Source organism: Hordeum vulgare, chromosome 1H (assembly GCF_904849725.1).
Source record: "Hordeum vulgare subsp. vulgare chromosome 1H, MorexV3_pseudomolecules_assembly, whole genome shotgun sequence".
Taxonomy (NCBI): domain Eukaryota; kingdom Viridiplantae; phylum Streptophyta; class Magnoliopsida; order Poales; family Poaceae; genus Hordeum; species Hordeum vulgare.
The window spans coordinates 415,890,838-415,909,031 of record NC_058518.1 but is presented as its reverse complement, the minus strand read 5'-3'; the positions used below and the strand labels follow the sequence as shown (position 1 = coordinate 415,909,031).

General features: G+C 40.9%; 1 protein-coding gene across 5 annotated transcripts; it reads right to left on the bottom strand.

Annotated features, from left to right (window-relative positions):
- Positions 1–3,956: 3,956 nt before the first annotated feature.
- LOC123441421 lies at positions 3,957–17,847 on the bottom strand. 5 transcript variants are annotated; one of them, XM_045117866.1, is made up of 12 exons: positions 17,528–17,829; positions 10,686–10,865; positions 10,417–10,527; positions 9,322–9,657; positions 8,411–8,587; positions 8,027–8,314; positions 6,902–7,024; positions 6,136–6,333; positions 5,797–6,032; positions 5,513–5,717; positions 5,089–5,394; positions 3,957–4,493 (listed from the first exon to the last, which is right to left on the bottom strand). In XM_045117866.1, exons 1-12 carry the CDS (start codon positions 17,720–17,722, stop codon positions 4,194–4,196), a joined length of 2,655 nt encoding a protein of 884 aa, XP_044973801.1. In that variant the 5' UTR covers positions 17,723–17,829; the 3' UTR covers positions 3,957–4,193. The 5 variants fall into 5 exon arrangements, 4 of the variants coding, with proteins under 4 accessions (XP_044973801.1, XP_044973808.1, XP_044973811.1 ...); XM_045117873.1 differs by lacking the exon at positions 17,528–17,829 and adding an exon at positions 11,137–11,486; XR_006630445.1 differs by having other exon boundaries at positions 4,411–4,493; positions 4,873–5,394; positions 17,528–17,847.
- Between the last annotated feature and the right edge of the window lie 347 nt (positions 17,848–18,194).

Genomic DNA, 18,194 nt, shown 5'->3' with positions numbered 1-18,194 from the left:
AAGTTCAGAAAAAAAAACACCTATATGTGCATATCATTTGCATTCAATACAAAGGTACGTCATGAATGCAAATGACGTGCACATGAGGTTATTAATACATTTTAGGAGGTCAATATTTGTGTTGTATATTACTCGTGTACTTGGAATTTTTTTCTTGTGTACTTGTTTGGGCAAGATTTATTAAGCCACGGGCTTCCTTTGAGGGATATATTCAAATGTGTATGCCTTAAAAAGACAATGAATCATGTGCACAGTCTGTGCTGAAGCACATGAAAACACCACACGCACGATGCAATATCAGTGTTGTTCTTCCCCTTCTTGTATGTCTTGAATTTAGGTTTGTATTTGTTGTATCGCCCGGTGTCCACTCCAACTATTTTCATTTTCCATAACTGTTAGAAAGAATAGTATGCAAAACCCTAATCCACCCACATGAAAATTCAGGTTGACTTCACCATTCATTCTTATCGGTCTGCAGTACCCAATTTGTCTGCCAACTGGATGCAAAGGGGTTTAGGCAACTTCAACGTAGATCACCTAGTGAACATCATCAAATTTCCATGAACACGGTTTTCCCGTAATACACGTCGGTGAATTGGCCAGGTATTATGCATGGATTGAAACTGTTAAAAAAGGGTCATATGGAGAGTGTTAGTTGATAACAATACTAAATTTGGAGAGATAACTGGTTTCCAAGAAAATCGGGCCCAAAAGTTATAGCAAACAAGAATCGAACTAGACTGAAATGGGTGTCAGAATTATTCATGAGAGGGACAAGAAGATGAGATGAAAATTTGGTTAGGCACTTATTCTTTCATCATGATGCCGAAGAAATCATAAATTTGCGTATTCGATCCTTGGAAGAGGGTGATCTAATTTGTTGGCACTACGAGAAAAGTGGTACGTTTTCTGTTAAAAGTGTGTACAGAGTAGCCTTAAATCTCAAGGGTTACAAGAGTGAGACATGCACATCCAGCGTCGTTAATGAGGAAAGAAAAAAGTTGGATGTAATTTGGAAGGCCAATGTTCTGCAAAAATCTAGAGAGCTGCGACCAATAGTTTGGCGGTTCAGGTAAATAGAGTAACTCATTACCAAATGGTTTCAGATTTGTGCACTGTACGTGGTGTTCAGGATGAAAGTATTTTTTTTCATGTCCTTGTGGCCTGTCCTAAGGCGCGTGTTTCATCATGGGGAAGTGTAGAATATTTCGGACGAGGAGTTGTTCAGATTTACGGGGCCGGATTGGTTTCTCATTCTACTAGACCAGCTAGGGTCTCCACGCAAACAAGTTTTATTTATGTTTTGAAGAGCTTGGCATCCCAGAATAGTTTTGAATTTTAAAAGAGGGGAAAAATCTGTGACCGCATCCACGGATGGATTCAGATTCAAGGGGGGACAAGGGGGGTCCCCCTAATGACCGCGTCGCGTCGTTAATAGCGATCAATTGTTTGCTATTTTTTCTGCTTCCCAATTGTCCGTCCCTTCCTTTGCCCCCTATAAGCCTCGAGATCTCAACCCACGTACGATACAATTTCCTAGCAGCCCAAAAGTATCATGCAGCCCATCATAGGTGACAAAGGGGCCGATTAGCAGGGTAGCAGCATGCAGCTACGCAGGCGCAACCACGTGCCCACGATTGCTCAAAAAAAGTCATGCGCCCATGCACACACAGGTCGTGTGCTATCGCTTCATTTCCAACCCCTGCGATTGAGATCCACGTATGCCGCCTACTGTTGCCTGCTATCGCCTATGGGATCTATGTGCGACTCCGTCACATAGCCATCAAGAGAAGCGGATAAGGGACGACCGCGGGCGAGCGCCGACCCGCAGGCTATTTGCCGGTATCTGGTAGTCCGGCCACGAAGATGAGTCGCAATAAACTGAGATAAAAGTATTTTATTTTGATTGAGAGATTCAGTCCTTCTATTAGATTAGTTTGCGCTTTTTAGAACCATATGGTAGTAAATATCATGAGATCTAAATAATGTATATTTTTTGTGGGATAAAATATATGTTTGTTGTTCTAAGATAAAAGTTAAAAGTACATATGTGTATTAATTTGAAGTCAGGTCTATGAGCATCCGTAATAAAGATATCAATTATTTCTTCAAGCTAAACTTTGCTACTAGTTCCTTTCTAGTGTTTGTAGTTTTTCCAACTATACGTTTATATGTGTTAATGTAAACTATGGTTTTTATCCTCCTAGTTCTTGCCCCTCTATCATTATTTTCTGGCTCCGTCCCTGACCGCCTCTATTATATTCAGGGAAAATTATTGGAAAACATTCACGACTGCCAATGCTTGTGTTTAAATGGATTTAAGCAAGAAAGGTAAGAGGGTGATAGGTAACGGGAAGTGTTTTAGGCCGCAAACAAGTGCTCGTGCTCTCTGGAAGCCTCCGTATCCGAAGTATATTAAGATAAATGTTGATGCAAGTTTTGTAGAGAGCATGAGATCTGCTAGTGTTGGGGTTATCGCGAGGAATCATCTTCGAGAAGTCCTGGTTTAATCATGGGATTTTATCCCATCATGCTTCGGAGTGGATGAAGCAAAACTTCGTGCGTGCCTCACCGGACTATACATTGGTATGACACTTCACAAATTAATTATTTTGGAAAATGGTTGTTCCTTTGTTGCATCTTTTCTAGCAAAAGAAACCATTGACAGGTCTCCTTTCATGGATCTAAAAAAAAGGAAGCGATCAATGTCTCAAAGTTTATGAAGGATATCAAGATTGTAAAGATTGATAGGCATGCTAATAAGGTGGCGCATGCGATTAGCAGGACCGATGATGTGCTTTGTAATAATGTTTCACCATGTGTGGCTAGCTATGTAAAGAACGATTGTAAGAATCTTGTTAACTACTCCCTCTGTTCCTAAATATAAGTCTTTCTAGAGATTTCAATAGAAAACTACATACGGATGTATATAGAAATGTTTTAAAGTGTAGATTCATTCATTTTGCTCCGTATGTAATTCCTTATTAAAATATCTAGAAAGATTTATATTTAGAAATGGAGGGAGTAATAAATATATGGATGCGGTTTTCAAAGAAGAAACATAACACATCCAGACATGTTAGCAGACAGCTCAACCATCCAACCGTATTCATCAAATCTAGGAGTAGACGGTAGGTTATGACTTACAGTGGACCAGACAGACCGAGAGATAAAAGAGAATGAGTAGGATACATGGGCTATGGGGAGATGTGGACCAACTAACAGAGGGGCATTGTCTCAAAAAAAAAAAAAAAAACAGAGGTGCAGGTGGAAATTCGAATGGCCGGGCCAGTACATGAACATTTGATATGTAACGTTGGGCTAAAAGTGTTCGAATTGTCCGCGTCCAGACATTAAAAGTGACCCGCAATGGAGTTGCCCTTACACCTCCCGGTTGTGCCTGCCCATGAAGCATTGCAAGAAGCTGAACCGTGAGACAACAAGGGAGCCGATAAACCTCCATGGTGACATCGTATTGCCTGCCATTTGCAGCGGCCTGCTTGACCCGGGGGGGCTCCAAATCATCCACCAGTCACCGAGAACTCCGACAAGCGATAGCTTTACCCACTGTTGGGTTCCTCCTCTTTCCCCCGAGAATGAGAACATGTGTGGAAAAATAGATTGTGGTTGCAAGGCACCAGAGTGAATGAGTCCAACCAACTTACTGCTCCGGTCTGAGAAGTTCAACGCATCTGTTCTGCTCGAGATGGGCGGCCAATTGAGTCCAGTGTTTATGCTGCTCCATGATCTTGACATGCCATTTTTTCTAGAAATCGTCGAGAATTTTCCACTGAATCATACTCCAACGAGATTTACGAAGCTTTGTCGCTTCGAAGAGTCAAATGTAGCAGCAATTCAGGGAAGACTGTGGAGTATAATATTTTCTTCTCCAGGGGAACTTTAATATGGTACTGTTGAGCACATGATGGTTGTGATTTGTGAAGCAAAGAAAACAAAAAAAAACAATGTTGCTTATAAGTACTAGTACAAAATATGAAGATCATCGTGAAAAGATAAATCTATTGTATCAGTGCAATTACATACAAGTCCAAAACTCTGCAAAAACTTTCCTATCAACGCTAAGAAAGAATCAAAGGGCTTACACTCTTTCGATAAGCTGGGACATCTAATCCAGTAAGGAAACTGAATTTTCCGTCCATTTCAGTATTGCCGCTACTGTAGAAAATTAGTCATTATACCCTCAAGTTATCTGGTTGCTTGCTCCATGATGCCCTCTGTTCTGCAAAACTGCCAATAACGGCAGACCGCTCCATGCTGCCTAGATGATTGGCAACTCGACTGTAATATTCATCACTATCGAAATCCACTAGTACCTTCACCGAATTTGCGCTCTGTTCGTCGACTACCACCTGTCCATCCGTGCTTGTTGTATTGCCAGCAACAATGCTTATTGGCTTAAGTAGTAATGACGGTTCCATATTTGATCCTTCCACCAAATAAACAGCACCAAGTAGTTCTCCCAGAAATATACCCTATGATTATGACAACCCGCGGGCCAAAAATTATGATAAGTACTACTTAAAATAAGTATTCAATCATGTATAAAAGTAAACTAAAGTAGTTTGATATGTAATAGTGGTGGTCGTGGGTTTTGGTATCCTCGGTATTGGTTAAAACAATACAAGCATGGCCCTTGGGACTCCTCAAAAAAACAAATAGATATTCGATAGTCAGAAATCATGATGCAGGCACACAGAAAGTAAGTGCGCCAGTTTGTCAGTAGGAGTGATTCGTGCATCTTGCTTTTATTTGAAACATAAGCAGTTCAAACAGCGTGGAAGCTGGTGTAAACTATGAACATTTATTTTATTTTTTATTTTTTGAAAATTAAGTTGTAAGAAATGAGGTCACCGGTTCAAGTCCACTTTGAAGGGGAGCCTTGGCGCAGTGGTAAAGCTGCTGCCTTGTGACCATGAGGTCACGGGTTCAAGTACTGAAAACAGCCTCTTTGCAGACCCAAAATGGTCGGACCCTTCCCCGAACCCTGCGCAAGCGGGAGCTACATGCACCGAGCTGCCCTTTTTTAAAAGTTGTAAGAAACGAACAGAAGGATCTGAAGACCTTTACCATATGATGGTACAGCCGGTGCTTCTGTTGCAAGTCATGCAGCAATGACAACAAATGGAGGACAAAACTTGATTCTGGAGTATTTTCAGCATACTCTAGAGCTTCAAGGAGAGTCCGGAAGCAAGAAGCTTTTCTCTGAGAGCGAAGAGGAATCAGTGTGATATCCATAGTGGATTCTAGAACTACTTTCGCAGCTAGGGGATCAAGAAACAGATTGAACTCCGCATATCTATTAGATGGAACAGTGAACACGTTGCCGTTTGAATCATTTTCATCTCTGATATGGCCTCCAACAACATATACACTCTGCAGAATGCAGAAAAGAGAAACATGTAATTCAATAGTAACAGTGCTAAAGATAACGTTATCACGGTTCAAAATGCAGTTCATACTGCATGAAACCAAAAGATATAAAACAACTGACCTTTATTACAGAACTTGCATTTGTGTCAGAGAGTACAATATTGGCGAAATTTGTAAGAGGTCCATTGGTAAGTATAGTGATCTTTTCACTTGGATCAAGTTGCTCTTTAACAGACTGCCAAACTTCAAAAGCCAATGGTTGCCGAAGTTCCGGATTATCAGTATTTCTAGGAGCACCATGTTCTACTGAATTTTCAGCAGTGTACCTAATAATTCAAATAACAAAGTTGTAAATATTTAGGTCCCGTGCATTATTCAGATGTGGGTCATTTGGTGGAAGGATACCTTCTAGGACTTCGTGGCAAAATGCGAGCTAGTCCATAGAGAGTGTCAGAGTCGAGAAGTCCACCGCTCCCTTGGGGAATAACACTGACATACTTGCAACCAAGGGTTCCAGTGCCTAATGCAGTAGAATTGCCACGGCCAACAGGAATGTCATCACGACCCATCATATGTAGAATGTCATAAACGATATCAATTGTTGCGGCATTGGCCCAACCACTGCTGCTAACGAAAATCCCCTACAGCCATTATAGCAAAAGTACTGTTGTGGAAAAAATATAGAGAAAAAAAACCCTTTCATTGTATGGAGGCACATTATTGCGTCGTCATATACAATTGTACCTTCAAATCTATTACTTCAACAGGTGCCTTCAAGAGATATATAAGGGAGACGAAATCTCCAGCACTCATGTCTATGTCAAAGATGAACGCGTTTCCCCTACTTTTGTTAACAAAATCTGGCTTGTAAAGAACCTCTCTGTAAAATGGAAATTGTTCTGTAATGTTGAAACGGCCAGAGTTATCACGGAGAGTTAAGACCTGCAGGCCACAGTTCAGTTATTACTATAATAAAAACCAATATGACACAAATGATTGCTGACATGCTTATTGGCAGATTTTGTTTCACATTACATGTATGCGAGTGCAATGTGCATTGACTCTTCCATGTACAACTCTGTGACTGGAGTACATGGTTTAGATTGCTCTTAGGTTACTATGAAAGGCTAGTGATAGTGAGCATGCAGGGTAAACCAGCACTATGGCACGATCAGGAGTGGCGCTCGCCTCAAGTCCATTTTCAGAAGGTTTTCTAACGTAAGATAAACAGGTTCAAAATCAGAACTTAAAATTCAATTATCAATCATACACCCAATGAATATCGATGCAACTTACTTATTGTTACATAAGGAACCAAATTAGATGGAAGCTTTACGCGATAATTGTATTATTTTTCCTAAAAAACAAGACGATCGCATTGTACATACTACATTGATTTATTTTGGAAAAAATACAAAACTTGTGTCTCGATGCATTAGAAAGAAGACAATTATTAACCTTGTGAGTTGTGAATCATATGACATAGAAGGCCGTGTTGCATGGGGCTTACCTCTAGGAAGCTCTTGAAAAATTCCCTATCCAAGGGACTATTTTTATCCGCGTATGATTTAGCCTTTGTGGCAACACGAACGGGGACTGCTTCTAGACCAGACACTTCCTTTGTATATCCATCCTAAGAACAAATAAAATTAGCCAATAGTTTGTCATACACAGCAAAAAAAAATCACTTGCAACATAGAAAACGTGCAATCCTTCCTAACTTTTGTTTTGCTCTGCCTCGACCTTAGTTAGCTTAGTGTGTTGGGTTCCAGTTTGGAGTTGTGCTCTCGATAGGCCTGAGGTGGGTGCATAATGTTGGGTCACCCTGAGGAGTGGATTCAGTGCTCCGCACTGCTTTTCGCCTGGATGGCATGTAATCTGGTGGCCCGCGCCACTTTGTAATTGCTCCCAATCTTAATAAAGATCAACCAATGGCCCTTCGAATTTCCTAACTTTTATTTTACTTATAATATACAAATATATTTGGATTGGTAAGGCATAAATAAAATCACCATATTGGTCATTGGAAGTACTCACGTAATATAGCATTTCCTACTTTTTCCTTAAGATATACTTATAAAAAGTAGGGGTGGATCCAGAAGAAATTTGGAGTGGGGGCAGAATGTCTGAATGAGGGCATTTGCTTTGATTTTTTTATGAACAGAATTTTTTGTTAAGTATTTAAAAATATTTTAAAATTTTGATCCCCTTTGGGTCTGCCCCTGTAGAAAGCAACGGTCAAAGATACATGTTGGAGACCGTATCAGTGTCTACAACATCACCAATTTCCCAAAGCGGGGAGTGAACTTTGTATTATATTAAAAGCACAACTTGAGTTCCATTAAACACTAAAAAAAGGGCAGCCCGGTACTTGTAGCTCCTGCTTGCGCAGGGTCCGGGGAAGGGTCCAACCACTTTGGGTCTATTGTAAGCAGCCTTTCCCTACATTTCTGTAAGAGGTTGTTTCCATTGAACACTCCTTTTACAATTTGTTTATGACAACAGCATGACATGGTAAATAATGTATGTACCAGCGAAAATCTAATGTAGCTTCAATGAAATTACTGTATATCCACTAGTATATTTTATATAAACAAATTGTGAAACTGTAAATATCAATTTAGTTATACCATACCTCACATCTGCCTTTCCTACTTCCCTCTATAAGGCAGAAGTTATCTGTAATTCCAGTTTGAACATGACCACTATGGACTCCACCCTTTTTAAGACCAAACTTGGGAGTTGCATGGCCATCGAATAATGGGTTTGACCCATCATATATGCCATATGGTTCGTTTGAAGTTATTACTGTAATGTTCATGTATTCCAGCTCAGCAAAATCATTTTCATGCTGGCAGTCCTTGTCATTGCGCATGCTGGAGATGGCTACACCAGAAGTAAAGGAATCCCACATAAAATAGCTCTGCATTAGGAAGAGAAAAAAAAGGAAATGGTAAGAAAAAAAATCCTATATCATACTGAATTAAAATATTGTAAGGGTTAAAAAATATGAATCTACTGCATGGAATTGATCATCAGGCCATGTGTCACGAGCCATTTTCAATGATTTGAAACAGTATTCTGCCTCGAATGTGCTTTGGTGTTGTTGGAATGCATAGAAGAACTCTTCATTGACTGGAATCGTATTGGTTGCATCAAGAGGGACAAGGGTGATTGGAATGCCAGAATGAAACACCTGAAGTGGTAAAATATTAGATAATTTACTGGTGTACTAAAGTGATACAGGTGTGAAGTAAAGACAGGTTTGAGTATGATGGAGTTATTATATTAGTATGCAAAGTCAAGTTCATATACCAGTAACAAAGCTCTGGCGCTTTGCTTTATTTATAAAGCGGGGCAAAAGCCTTTTTCAGTATACCAGTACAAACACCTAATGCTATTCTCGACAGAAAAATCGTAGCTCCAGGTGTTTTTCAACAGGAAATAAATATGAGGGGTGCCTAGGAGGAACTAGGCACCAACCTTTATTAAGAGAGAAGTAGGGATTGAACCCAGGCTGGCTGCCCCATCAGCTGTGCTAGCTAAGTCCCTGGGTGATTTCATAGCTCCCAGCTTCGATACAGAAACAAATTCTTCTCTATAAAGCTGTCACACTATAATGTCTAATAAGAGTATGCGGGCCTTAATCAAAAAAATAAGTAACAAATCTGCCGTGTATGTCAGCATGGAATTTTTTTAGCAACATCAGCCGAAAAATGTATTTTGGAAACTAGAAGACAAAAAAATGAGACCGGGCTGTCGCTTTGCTCCATGGGAGGAATGCTGTTAAATCGTTATGCAATAGAACATGGAGCAAAGTTTCCAAATATAGAGATATATATTTGTAGGAAATAAGAAATTCCACTTTCAAAGTTTAAACAAACAAAAAGGGTATAACAGACAGCCTCTGTCAAATCTTAAAACTTATACCTGATATGCAGCAAAAGGATCTCCAAATATGTTGAATTCTGCATAGGGATTGGTACTGTAACTAGAGAACAGGTTACCAATATCACCACATTGCTGTGGTGTACAAGCTGTGGTAACATTTTTGGGACAGCAACCTGTCGGGTTCTTCGATCTCACACCACCACCCATAGTGTATATGTGTTTGACATTTCCTTTCAGGTGTGGATATGTCATCAGGAATATGGCAAAGTTTGTATGTGACCCTGTGAGAATGACGGTTGTAGGGCCAGCAGATATTGTGTCGACCATTACTTGCTGTGTTGTAGGTTGCTGAAATGGTATATATCTTCGGTTTCCCTGTTTTATATAGATATATAAAAATTGGTAGCTTGTAGCTGGTATGAATATAGATAAGCAGAGTACCACGGCATATTTCTTACAGAAAGGACACTAATGTAATGGCGTGATATCATAAGTATTCCTCAAATTGCATTGTTTAGCCCCAGGGTTGGTTTCACCACAGATGATATACATATTCTTTCTGTGAGTGCAACAAAAACATTTTGGCTATATTGTGTCATTTTATCAGACAGTGTTTCCACTTATCACCACAGATTCTCCATAATCAGCTTGTCCTGAAACTACCCAAACATCAGGTCAAATATGACCAGTCTCTGAAAACATTAAACAAATAAACAAGTTTTGGTTTATGCCTATCCAGGTATATATGCAGAAATAGTCAGAGAAAATTATGTAGTAAATGGATGTAACACTTAATAACAATAGAAAAATAGTGAAAACAGTAACACAAACGGAGCTCTGGGAAAACTTTTGATAACTCTGAAATTTAAATCCTTTTTCCAACAAAATGAGCAGCAGCTTAGGATGCAAAAGAGGAGGTAAAACAGACCAAAGCGTGTTGTTTGGAACATGTTCTGTGTGGTTTAAGGATTTTAAATCAACGGTAACTGCATCTCGGTTGTTCAAACTTCTTTTTGCTTCATAGAATGATTAGGCTGCGAGATAATGCAGTGGCGGACAATCGGCAAATATATTGAACATCAAATTGCAATAACTGTACAAAGGGGAACGTCAGATTATGCATGCGGCATATACCTGTGGAAGGAAGCTCCTTCTGATTCCCCAGTTGGTGTCAACATCCAACCTTCCACCACCTTCAAGAGGAACAGCTTTTCTGTACCGGCAGTCCCCGACGGTTGTGATCCCCTAAAGTTTAAGCTGTATGTTAGTACCAACATTTTGAAAAAGGGAATCACCTAGAAAAAAGATTTAGATGTCTTTCCTTGATAAATTAGACCTAAATTATACCACGTACTCCACACGTATAACAGTACAGCGACTGGAGTAGATAAGGAAACACATACCTGATCAATCAGAGGTAAATAACCACCAACGTTGGGGTATATGGTGCCGGCATCTGATATCCCACCGTCGCCACCAATGCCAACGAGAATGTCGTCGCGGCCCATCATGTAGAGGATATCATAGAGATGGTTCACAGCATGCCCGGCATCACTCCACGCGTTCACATTGATGGTAACTGCCTGGAAATGCATAGTACAAGAGAAGTGATTTGTCAGGTTCTTGTTAATAACTGCAGGAGAACCGTCTACTGCTATCATTATATCGTGTCGTCAGAAATCTGCAGAAATGCAGCCGGTACAATAGCTGCTTCCGGAAAATTCATCCTAGTGTAACAAGATCACAAATTCACACCCACCTCCGAGGACAGCTTTCTGGTTCGAGTTAGATCTTTCCATTGTTCTTGAGGGGTTAGCGAGAAGAAATACGTACATAACTGCATCGGTTTCTCACCGTTGATTCTCTTTATTCCCCGGGAACGCGGAAGATTCAACTTAACCACTTCGAGCGCCCCCTGCCGCGCGCGCTGGCCATTCATCAGCGGCGGCCACCGGCTCCGCGGAGAAAGACGGAGGGGCACCACCAACGGCACCCCATTTCGATGAGCCTGCACCACCCGACGCCGCGCCGCCACCTTGGTCCTCGCAGCCAGAGGCCGCCCTCAGCATCGCCTACTGCAACGCGCGCTAGTACACCACCAAGTCTCGGTACGTCCGCGTGGCTGTGGGGGCATCGCGAGATCCTCCCGGACGGCGGCCGACTTCGCCGTCAGCCAAAGTGTTTTTTTTTATGGATCAATGGAGAAGTGGGTGACTCGTCCGGTTCACAAGCTTTGAGCCCACGGCCCAAATCTACCACAAACCGCAGAAAACCTGCTACGCCCCGTATCTTCGTATTTGGGCCGGCTCCTGCCCGAGCACATTTCTTTTCAGGGGGACTGGGTAGAGTTAGCGAGCGCTTTTTCGATAGCCTCCCAGCGATCGTTTCCGCGCTCGCCATTTGGTACGTTTCCAGCCGTCGTCACGTGTCGCGTTTTGAGTGTTTTCTTTAAATTTTGGTTTTTTACTTTTTTTCACGCGTTTTCGTCTTTTTTAAGTGGTTTTTTCTGAATTTTTTTGGTGTTACGGTTTTTCACCGGTCTTTGATAACTGTTTTCTGTTTTTTTAGGCACGGTTTTGCTTTCGCGAGAAGCACAGTTTTGCCTTTGCGAGAGGCACGGCCGTGCCTTTCGAAAAGGAAAAAAACTCGTTTTCTAATTTTTTTTGCGAGAGGCACAGTTTTGCTTTCGTCAAAGGCACAGTTTTACCTTCGTGAGAGGCACGCCCGTGCCTCTTTATTTTTTGCGAGGAGCACGGTTTTGCTTCCGTAAAAGGCACAGTTTTGCCTTCGTGAGAGGCACGCCCGTGCCTCTCTTTAAAGGGAAAAAACGCGTTTTCTGTTTATTTTTGCGAGAGACACGATTTTGCTTTCGCGAAAGGCACGGTTTTGTCTTTGCGAGAGGCACCCCGTGCCTCTCCCGAAAAAAGAAAAAACGCGTTTTCTGCTCTCTTTTTTTCGCGAGAGCGCACAGCACGATTTTCCCTTCGCAAGAGGCATGACCCGTGCCTCTCGGAAAGGGAAAAAACGTGTTTTCAGTATTTATTTTCTATCGCATTAGGTATAGTTTTTTCGTTCGGTCTTTTTCGTGAAAAAAAAAGTTCGTCAAAACCTGTCAACATGGGATCTAGTTTTGAAGATCTCGACGTGAGAAATCCAATGATAAAAACAGTTCGAGATTTGGATGAATAGTTTAGGAGATAAAACGTTTTAAAAATACGGATCTACGAAAAAAAACTCTCAGGTTGTGACAAGTGGCACGAATGCAGTGCGTCATTTTGTCGCAACCTATGGAGGTGAGAGTAATCATTGGAAGGTATACTCGCTAATTAGGCTGCCCGTAATGGGAGTATCATAGGTAGTATCATGCATGTCAACTAGACAATTTTAATGAGGTGGCATATAATTAAATGAAGAAAGAGATGATTGAGTATCATATCATATGATACCGTATCATATTAAATGATGTGTTACTATGTGTCTTGCATGACAATAAATGAATTATCCTATGATACTAATATATAATACTATGCATTACAGATGTGGTATCATAGACTAGTATCATATGCATGATACTAGTATATGATACTACCCATTACAACCAGCCTTAGTGATTTCGGGTAGCAACTAGTTAGCGAGCGCTTCCTCGGGAGCCTCCCAGCGATCGCTCCCGCGCGCCGTCACTTGGCGCGTTTCCAGCCGATGTCACGTGTCGCGTTCTGAGCGTTCCCTTCAAAAAAAATTATTTGTTCGCACGTGTTTTCGTCTTTTTAAGTGTTTTTTTTCCGAATTTTTTTGTGTTACGGTTTTCACCGGTCTTTCATAACTTTTGGATGGATTTTTCCCCAAAAAATGTGTTTTCTTTTTTTATGTGAAAAAACATGTTTTCTGTTTTTTGCGGCAGGCACGGTTTTGCCTTTACGGCCGTGCCTTTCGGAAAGGAAAAAAACACGTTTTCTGGTTTTTTTACGAGAGGCTCGGTTTTGCTTTTGTGAAAGGCACGGTTTTGCCTTCGCGAGAGGCACGACCCATGCCTTTCGGAAAGGAAAAAACGAGTTTTCTGTTTTTTTTGAAAAGGCATAGTTTTGCCTTCACGAGAGGCACGCCTGTGCCTTTCCCGAAAGGAAAAAAATGCTTTTTTTTTACGAGAGGCACGGCTTTGCTTCCGCGAAATGCATGGTTTTGCCTTCGCGAGAGGCACGCGCATGTCTCTCCCGAAAAAAGGAAAAAACGTGTTTTCTACTCTCTCTCTTTTTTCCGCGACACACACGATTTTGCTTTCGCGAGAGGCACGGTTTTGCCTTCGCTCGTGCCTCTCGAAAAAAACGATTTTTCTGTTTTTTTCTATCTCGTGAGGCACGGTTTTTTTGTCCGGTTTTTTCTTTTGGTTTTTCGTAAAAAAGAAATCGTCAAAATATATCAACATGGGATCTAGTTTTAAAGATCTCGATGCGAGAAAGACAACTATGAAAACGGTTCAAGATTTGGACGCACGGTTTAGGAGATAAAACGTTTTAAAAATATGGATCTACGAAAAAAGGAAAAACTTTCAGGTTGCGACAAGTGACATGCATGCAGTGCGCCACTTGTCGCAACCTAATCGTTGGAAGGTGTATACGCTGACTAGTGATTTTGGGAGGAATGAACTTTGTTTTTTACTTCCTCCCCATTTCCAAACCATAGTACATATTAGATGATACCTCGGTTTTCTCAAAAGAATAAATATATATGATACCCCAGGTTCTCAAAAGAATAAATAAATGATGCCCATGTTCTAAGAATATTCTTTATGATACCCCACGTGGAAATGGTATTTTGATGACATTTGGTTATTTTGAACTTGAATATCAGAGTGAACACTAAAGAACATATGATTTGTTGTAGTTGATTATTATATATTATTAAAATATTTGTAGAATAAAATTAGTATTTCTCATAATTTTTAGAGGAATAAAATTAGTGGGTTAATGAAGTAGGAGGTGTGCATGTTGAGACAAATAGTGTATAAAAGCAGTGTTCATGCATGTTGAGATAAAAAAAGGGAGCAATGGGCCTGATGACGTGGCGTGTGTGCATGTTGAGATAAATAGAAGTAGTAGGAATCAACTACATAAGTATATATGATTCAACTCAAAAAATCATACTACACATTAGATTTTAGAAAACTCAAAGTTTATGAACTTGGACCAAGTATATACAAATATTATCAACATTTACAATAGTATTAGATTTATCATCAAATCTACTTTGATATTGTATATATTTTTATTTCTATGAATTTGGTCACACAATTTGACTTTGGAAAGCCTAACAGGCCCTATAACTCGGTTTCCCCCCACCTCCACCCCAAAAAAATGGTGTTTAGAAATTGACAAGGTTTCATAATATACTGTGAGTATACCTGGTCATGAAAACCCCAGCCCAGTCGTACCGGCCAGACCCGGCCCAGTCTTGCCCATGAGTCGGGCCGGGCTCGGGCATTGCATATTTGCATTTTAAGGAAGAGGCCCGAACCAAGGCCTAATGGGCTTTTCGATTGATGGGTCGGGCTTGGGCCTGAAATCTAGCCCCGACGGCCCGATCGGGGTCAGGCCTTGGTTTTCTGCTAGTGCTTTATTATTCCCAGCCAGACTTATGGCTAGGTGTAATTACAAGTATATCAATGTACCCCACAAAATTATACTCTCTCTTCCATATTATAAGGTGTATAATGTTTTTTCAAAAGTCAAACTTGTGCATGTTTGACCAAGATTTTAGAAAAGATGTATTAGTATATACAATACCAACTTTATATAATTAGATCCATCATTAAATTTATTTTCATATTTTATATATTTTGTATTGTTGATGTTGGTATTTTATTCTAGAATCCTCGTCAAACATACATACATACGTTTGACTTTTATGGAAATTTATGCACCTTATATTACGAAAAAGGAGGAAGTAATATTTAGAATATTTTGAGAGAGATGCGTGCATATGATTTTTACTGTGTGCACAAGTAGGTAGAGCACATCCTAACACTGTAGTCGGCTAGACATTAATTGATATCTAGAGCTTTTTTTTAATGTTGAGCCACATAATTAAAATTGCACCAGATATTATATTCATCTTACGCATTAAAAAAATATTGTATTCTTATTATGTGCCATGGATCCTCTCCAAGCAAACACATATCAATTTCCTAATTGCTTTCTCATATTTTCGTTACTTCAAAAAATAGTTGTAGCTTCCATTCACATTTTCCCAGTTTGATAGACCAGCATTAGCATTTGCACGCAAAAAATACCAATTCCATCCACATATTAAATTGCTCCCACGTATTGTAGATGCAGAGCACACTTGCTAGAAATATTCTTCTCGAAATGAAATGGAAGCAGTGGCATTAGATAGCGCAAATACATTATGATAATTCCACAAAAATATTCTATTCAGATGAAACCTCGTAGTGCCCACTCCATGATAATGAGAAAAGGAATCAGAAACTCTTCACCCAGAAAGAAGAAGAAAAGAGCATCATAAACTGTTAATATCTACTCTCTCCGTTTTTAAATATAAGTCTTTTTACAGACTTTAATACGGATTACATACGAAATAAAATGAATGAATCTATATACTTTAAAATACATCTATATACATTTGTTTGTAGTTTATATTGAGATATCTTATAATGCTTATATTTACAAATGGCGGGTATATATACCCTCTTCAAAGTTCCAACCGACCAACTGCAAGAAATACAGTTTGCTTTGGCCAGATTACTTTTGGGAGATATGGGCATATGGCGCTCACATATGTGTGGCAGCGTAATATAGTAGGCAAAAGTTAAGATTCTCCATCACCGTCTTGTCAACATCGATCACTAGCTAGCTTGTACTTTAATTATGCTTGGCTAATGATACTGCCACAGACAAGCCAAATTCGGTTTATTTTATTAGGTCAAAGTTTGCCGTTAGAAGGTTCTGCCTTCGTTTCCTTGCTCAAACACGAAATTGAGATGCGATCAGTGTCTCGGGGACAGTTGTTGCTCAACTAGTTTAGAAAGTGATCGGTATCCGGTTCCGGGCGCTGTTGTGATCGAAACCTTGGCTTGGAGGATGCATGCGTTACAAATTTAGGTAACAAGATGATGCTTGTCCTCGCACCTTAGGTCTAATTTGGAACATGCAATGTTGTTATTCTTTCATGGAATATGCTCGTAAATATTTGTTGGAGCGCTCGAGGAAAGAACTGCAAATTGTTATAAGTACTTGAAAATGATAAAAGAAATATATTGGAAAAAAAGTACATACAAGCGGTCATGCCTAGTATGTGCTTTAAATTTCCTAAATTCTAATGATCTGATGCCAGCTCGCGGGTGCTTTCAATTTACTAAATGTTTAAAAATGACGAACACATATGTTTTTGGCATGGTAATTTCGAGTGTTTGATGGGAGTGGTTTTTTGAGGAAACACTCCTAGATCGTTGTGTTCGCTCGAATGACTTCCGGTAAGGAACGATTACGAAAACCTACTTTCTGTACCTGGGAGAACACCTTTTCTTTTCTTAAGGAATTGTAGTGCCGTGCTCAGCTATAGGTTATCGATCGGAAATCCTAAACCTATATATGGACGTAGGTTACGGACGTATTCCACCATCACACTAGACACTAGTCCAACCCTTGAATTTCAGTGTGTGGACCCTTCGACACTTTCCCTTGTGGTTCCGACCAGACTTTGCTACCTTGGCCCGTAAGTTCAATGTCGTAGGATTAGTCCGTAGGTGTAGCAAAAACTCATACATGACACTATTAAGATAGTATCATTGTACATGTGCTTACCCACACGTGAATATGATTCTTTGTGCTGTCGGAGTCCATTTGTTCTACTGTACAACTACATGGTTAGTCAACATGCACGGTTTTGTTTTCTGGCCATGTTTAGTCATCTCAAGTCGCTTGTATGTATGAATAGTCGTTCTTTAAAACGAGCGATCATGATTATGATCATTATCATCTAATTCTCCTTTTCCATTCATGCTTCAGTCATGAACATGTATCCTCTCACTTCCTAATCAGTCGATCTAACAAAGCCACCTGCCTGCTGATTAACCGACGAAGGTCATCCTGAAAGGCATCCAACTATATATCGATCGATCTACATAACCAGATGCAAAGCTACATATGCATGCGATGCGATGCAAAGAAATGAAAGAGGTAATCAAAGAAGGTCGCTAGTAATTTGCAGGCCACCGCACCGCTGCACGTACCTTGAGCTCGAACTCGGAGCGGTTCTGCTTGAGGATGTACATGAGCGCCAAGAGGTCGTCGGTGTCCATGTCCGTGTCCAGCAGAATCCGCTGCGGCGCGGCCTGATCCGTCGGCGCGCCACCGGCTGCCACCACCACCACCGAGACCATGATGGCAACCACGGCCGCCACCACCGTCCTCCTCCACTTTTCCATGCCAACCTCACCACCCTCAAGGCCCGAACTGGCAGCTAGTAGCAAAAGTATACTGTAAATTACTAGCAGCCGTCGGTTCCTCTCCAGGAAGCAGTTAAGGTCTGCTGGCTCCTGGACTGGGCGATCGAGCTACGGCCATGGCGAGCTATTAAATGCGCGCGAGGCGAGAGAGAGAGAGAGAGGAGGCCATGGCCTGTGGCCAGTGGAATATTAGGGGTATCTCACGATAGTGCACATGGTTATTTTGGGTGCGCCCTGTATTGCACAGTACACTCCTCTCGGTCTCGTGCCATTCCAGCGTTCGGTGCTATGCCATGCATCATGCATGCTACTCGGGTCTCTGTCAAGCACCCACGCGATTGCCGGCCGGCGTGGTGTTTGGAGGGCGCTGCATTATTTATTTGGGACCGCCGCCGGCGTGGCCGCCGCGCTAGCTTCCAAGTCCCAGGCGTCAGGGAAGAAGACAAGGTCG

Coding starts and splice junctions, on each gene's coding strand:
- LOC123441421 (XM_045117866.1), bottom strand. CDS start 17,722: ATGGAAAAGTGGAGGAGGACGGTGGTGGCGGCCGTGGTTGCCATCATG. Junction 10,866..17,527: donor GCTCCGAGTTCGAGCTCAAG/GTACGTGCAGCG, acceptor ATGCATTTCCAG/GCAGTTACCATCAATGTGAA. Junction 8,315..8,410: donor CTGATGATCAATTCCATGCA/GTAGATTCATAT, acceptor TTCCTAATGCAG/AGCTATTTTATGTGGGATTC.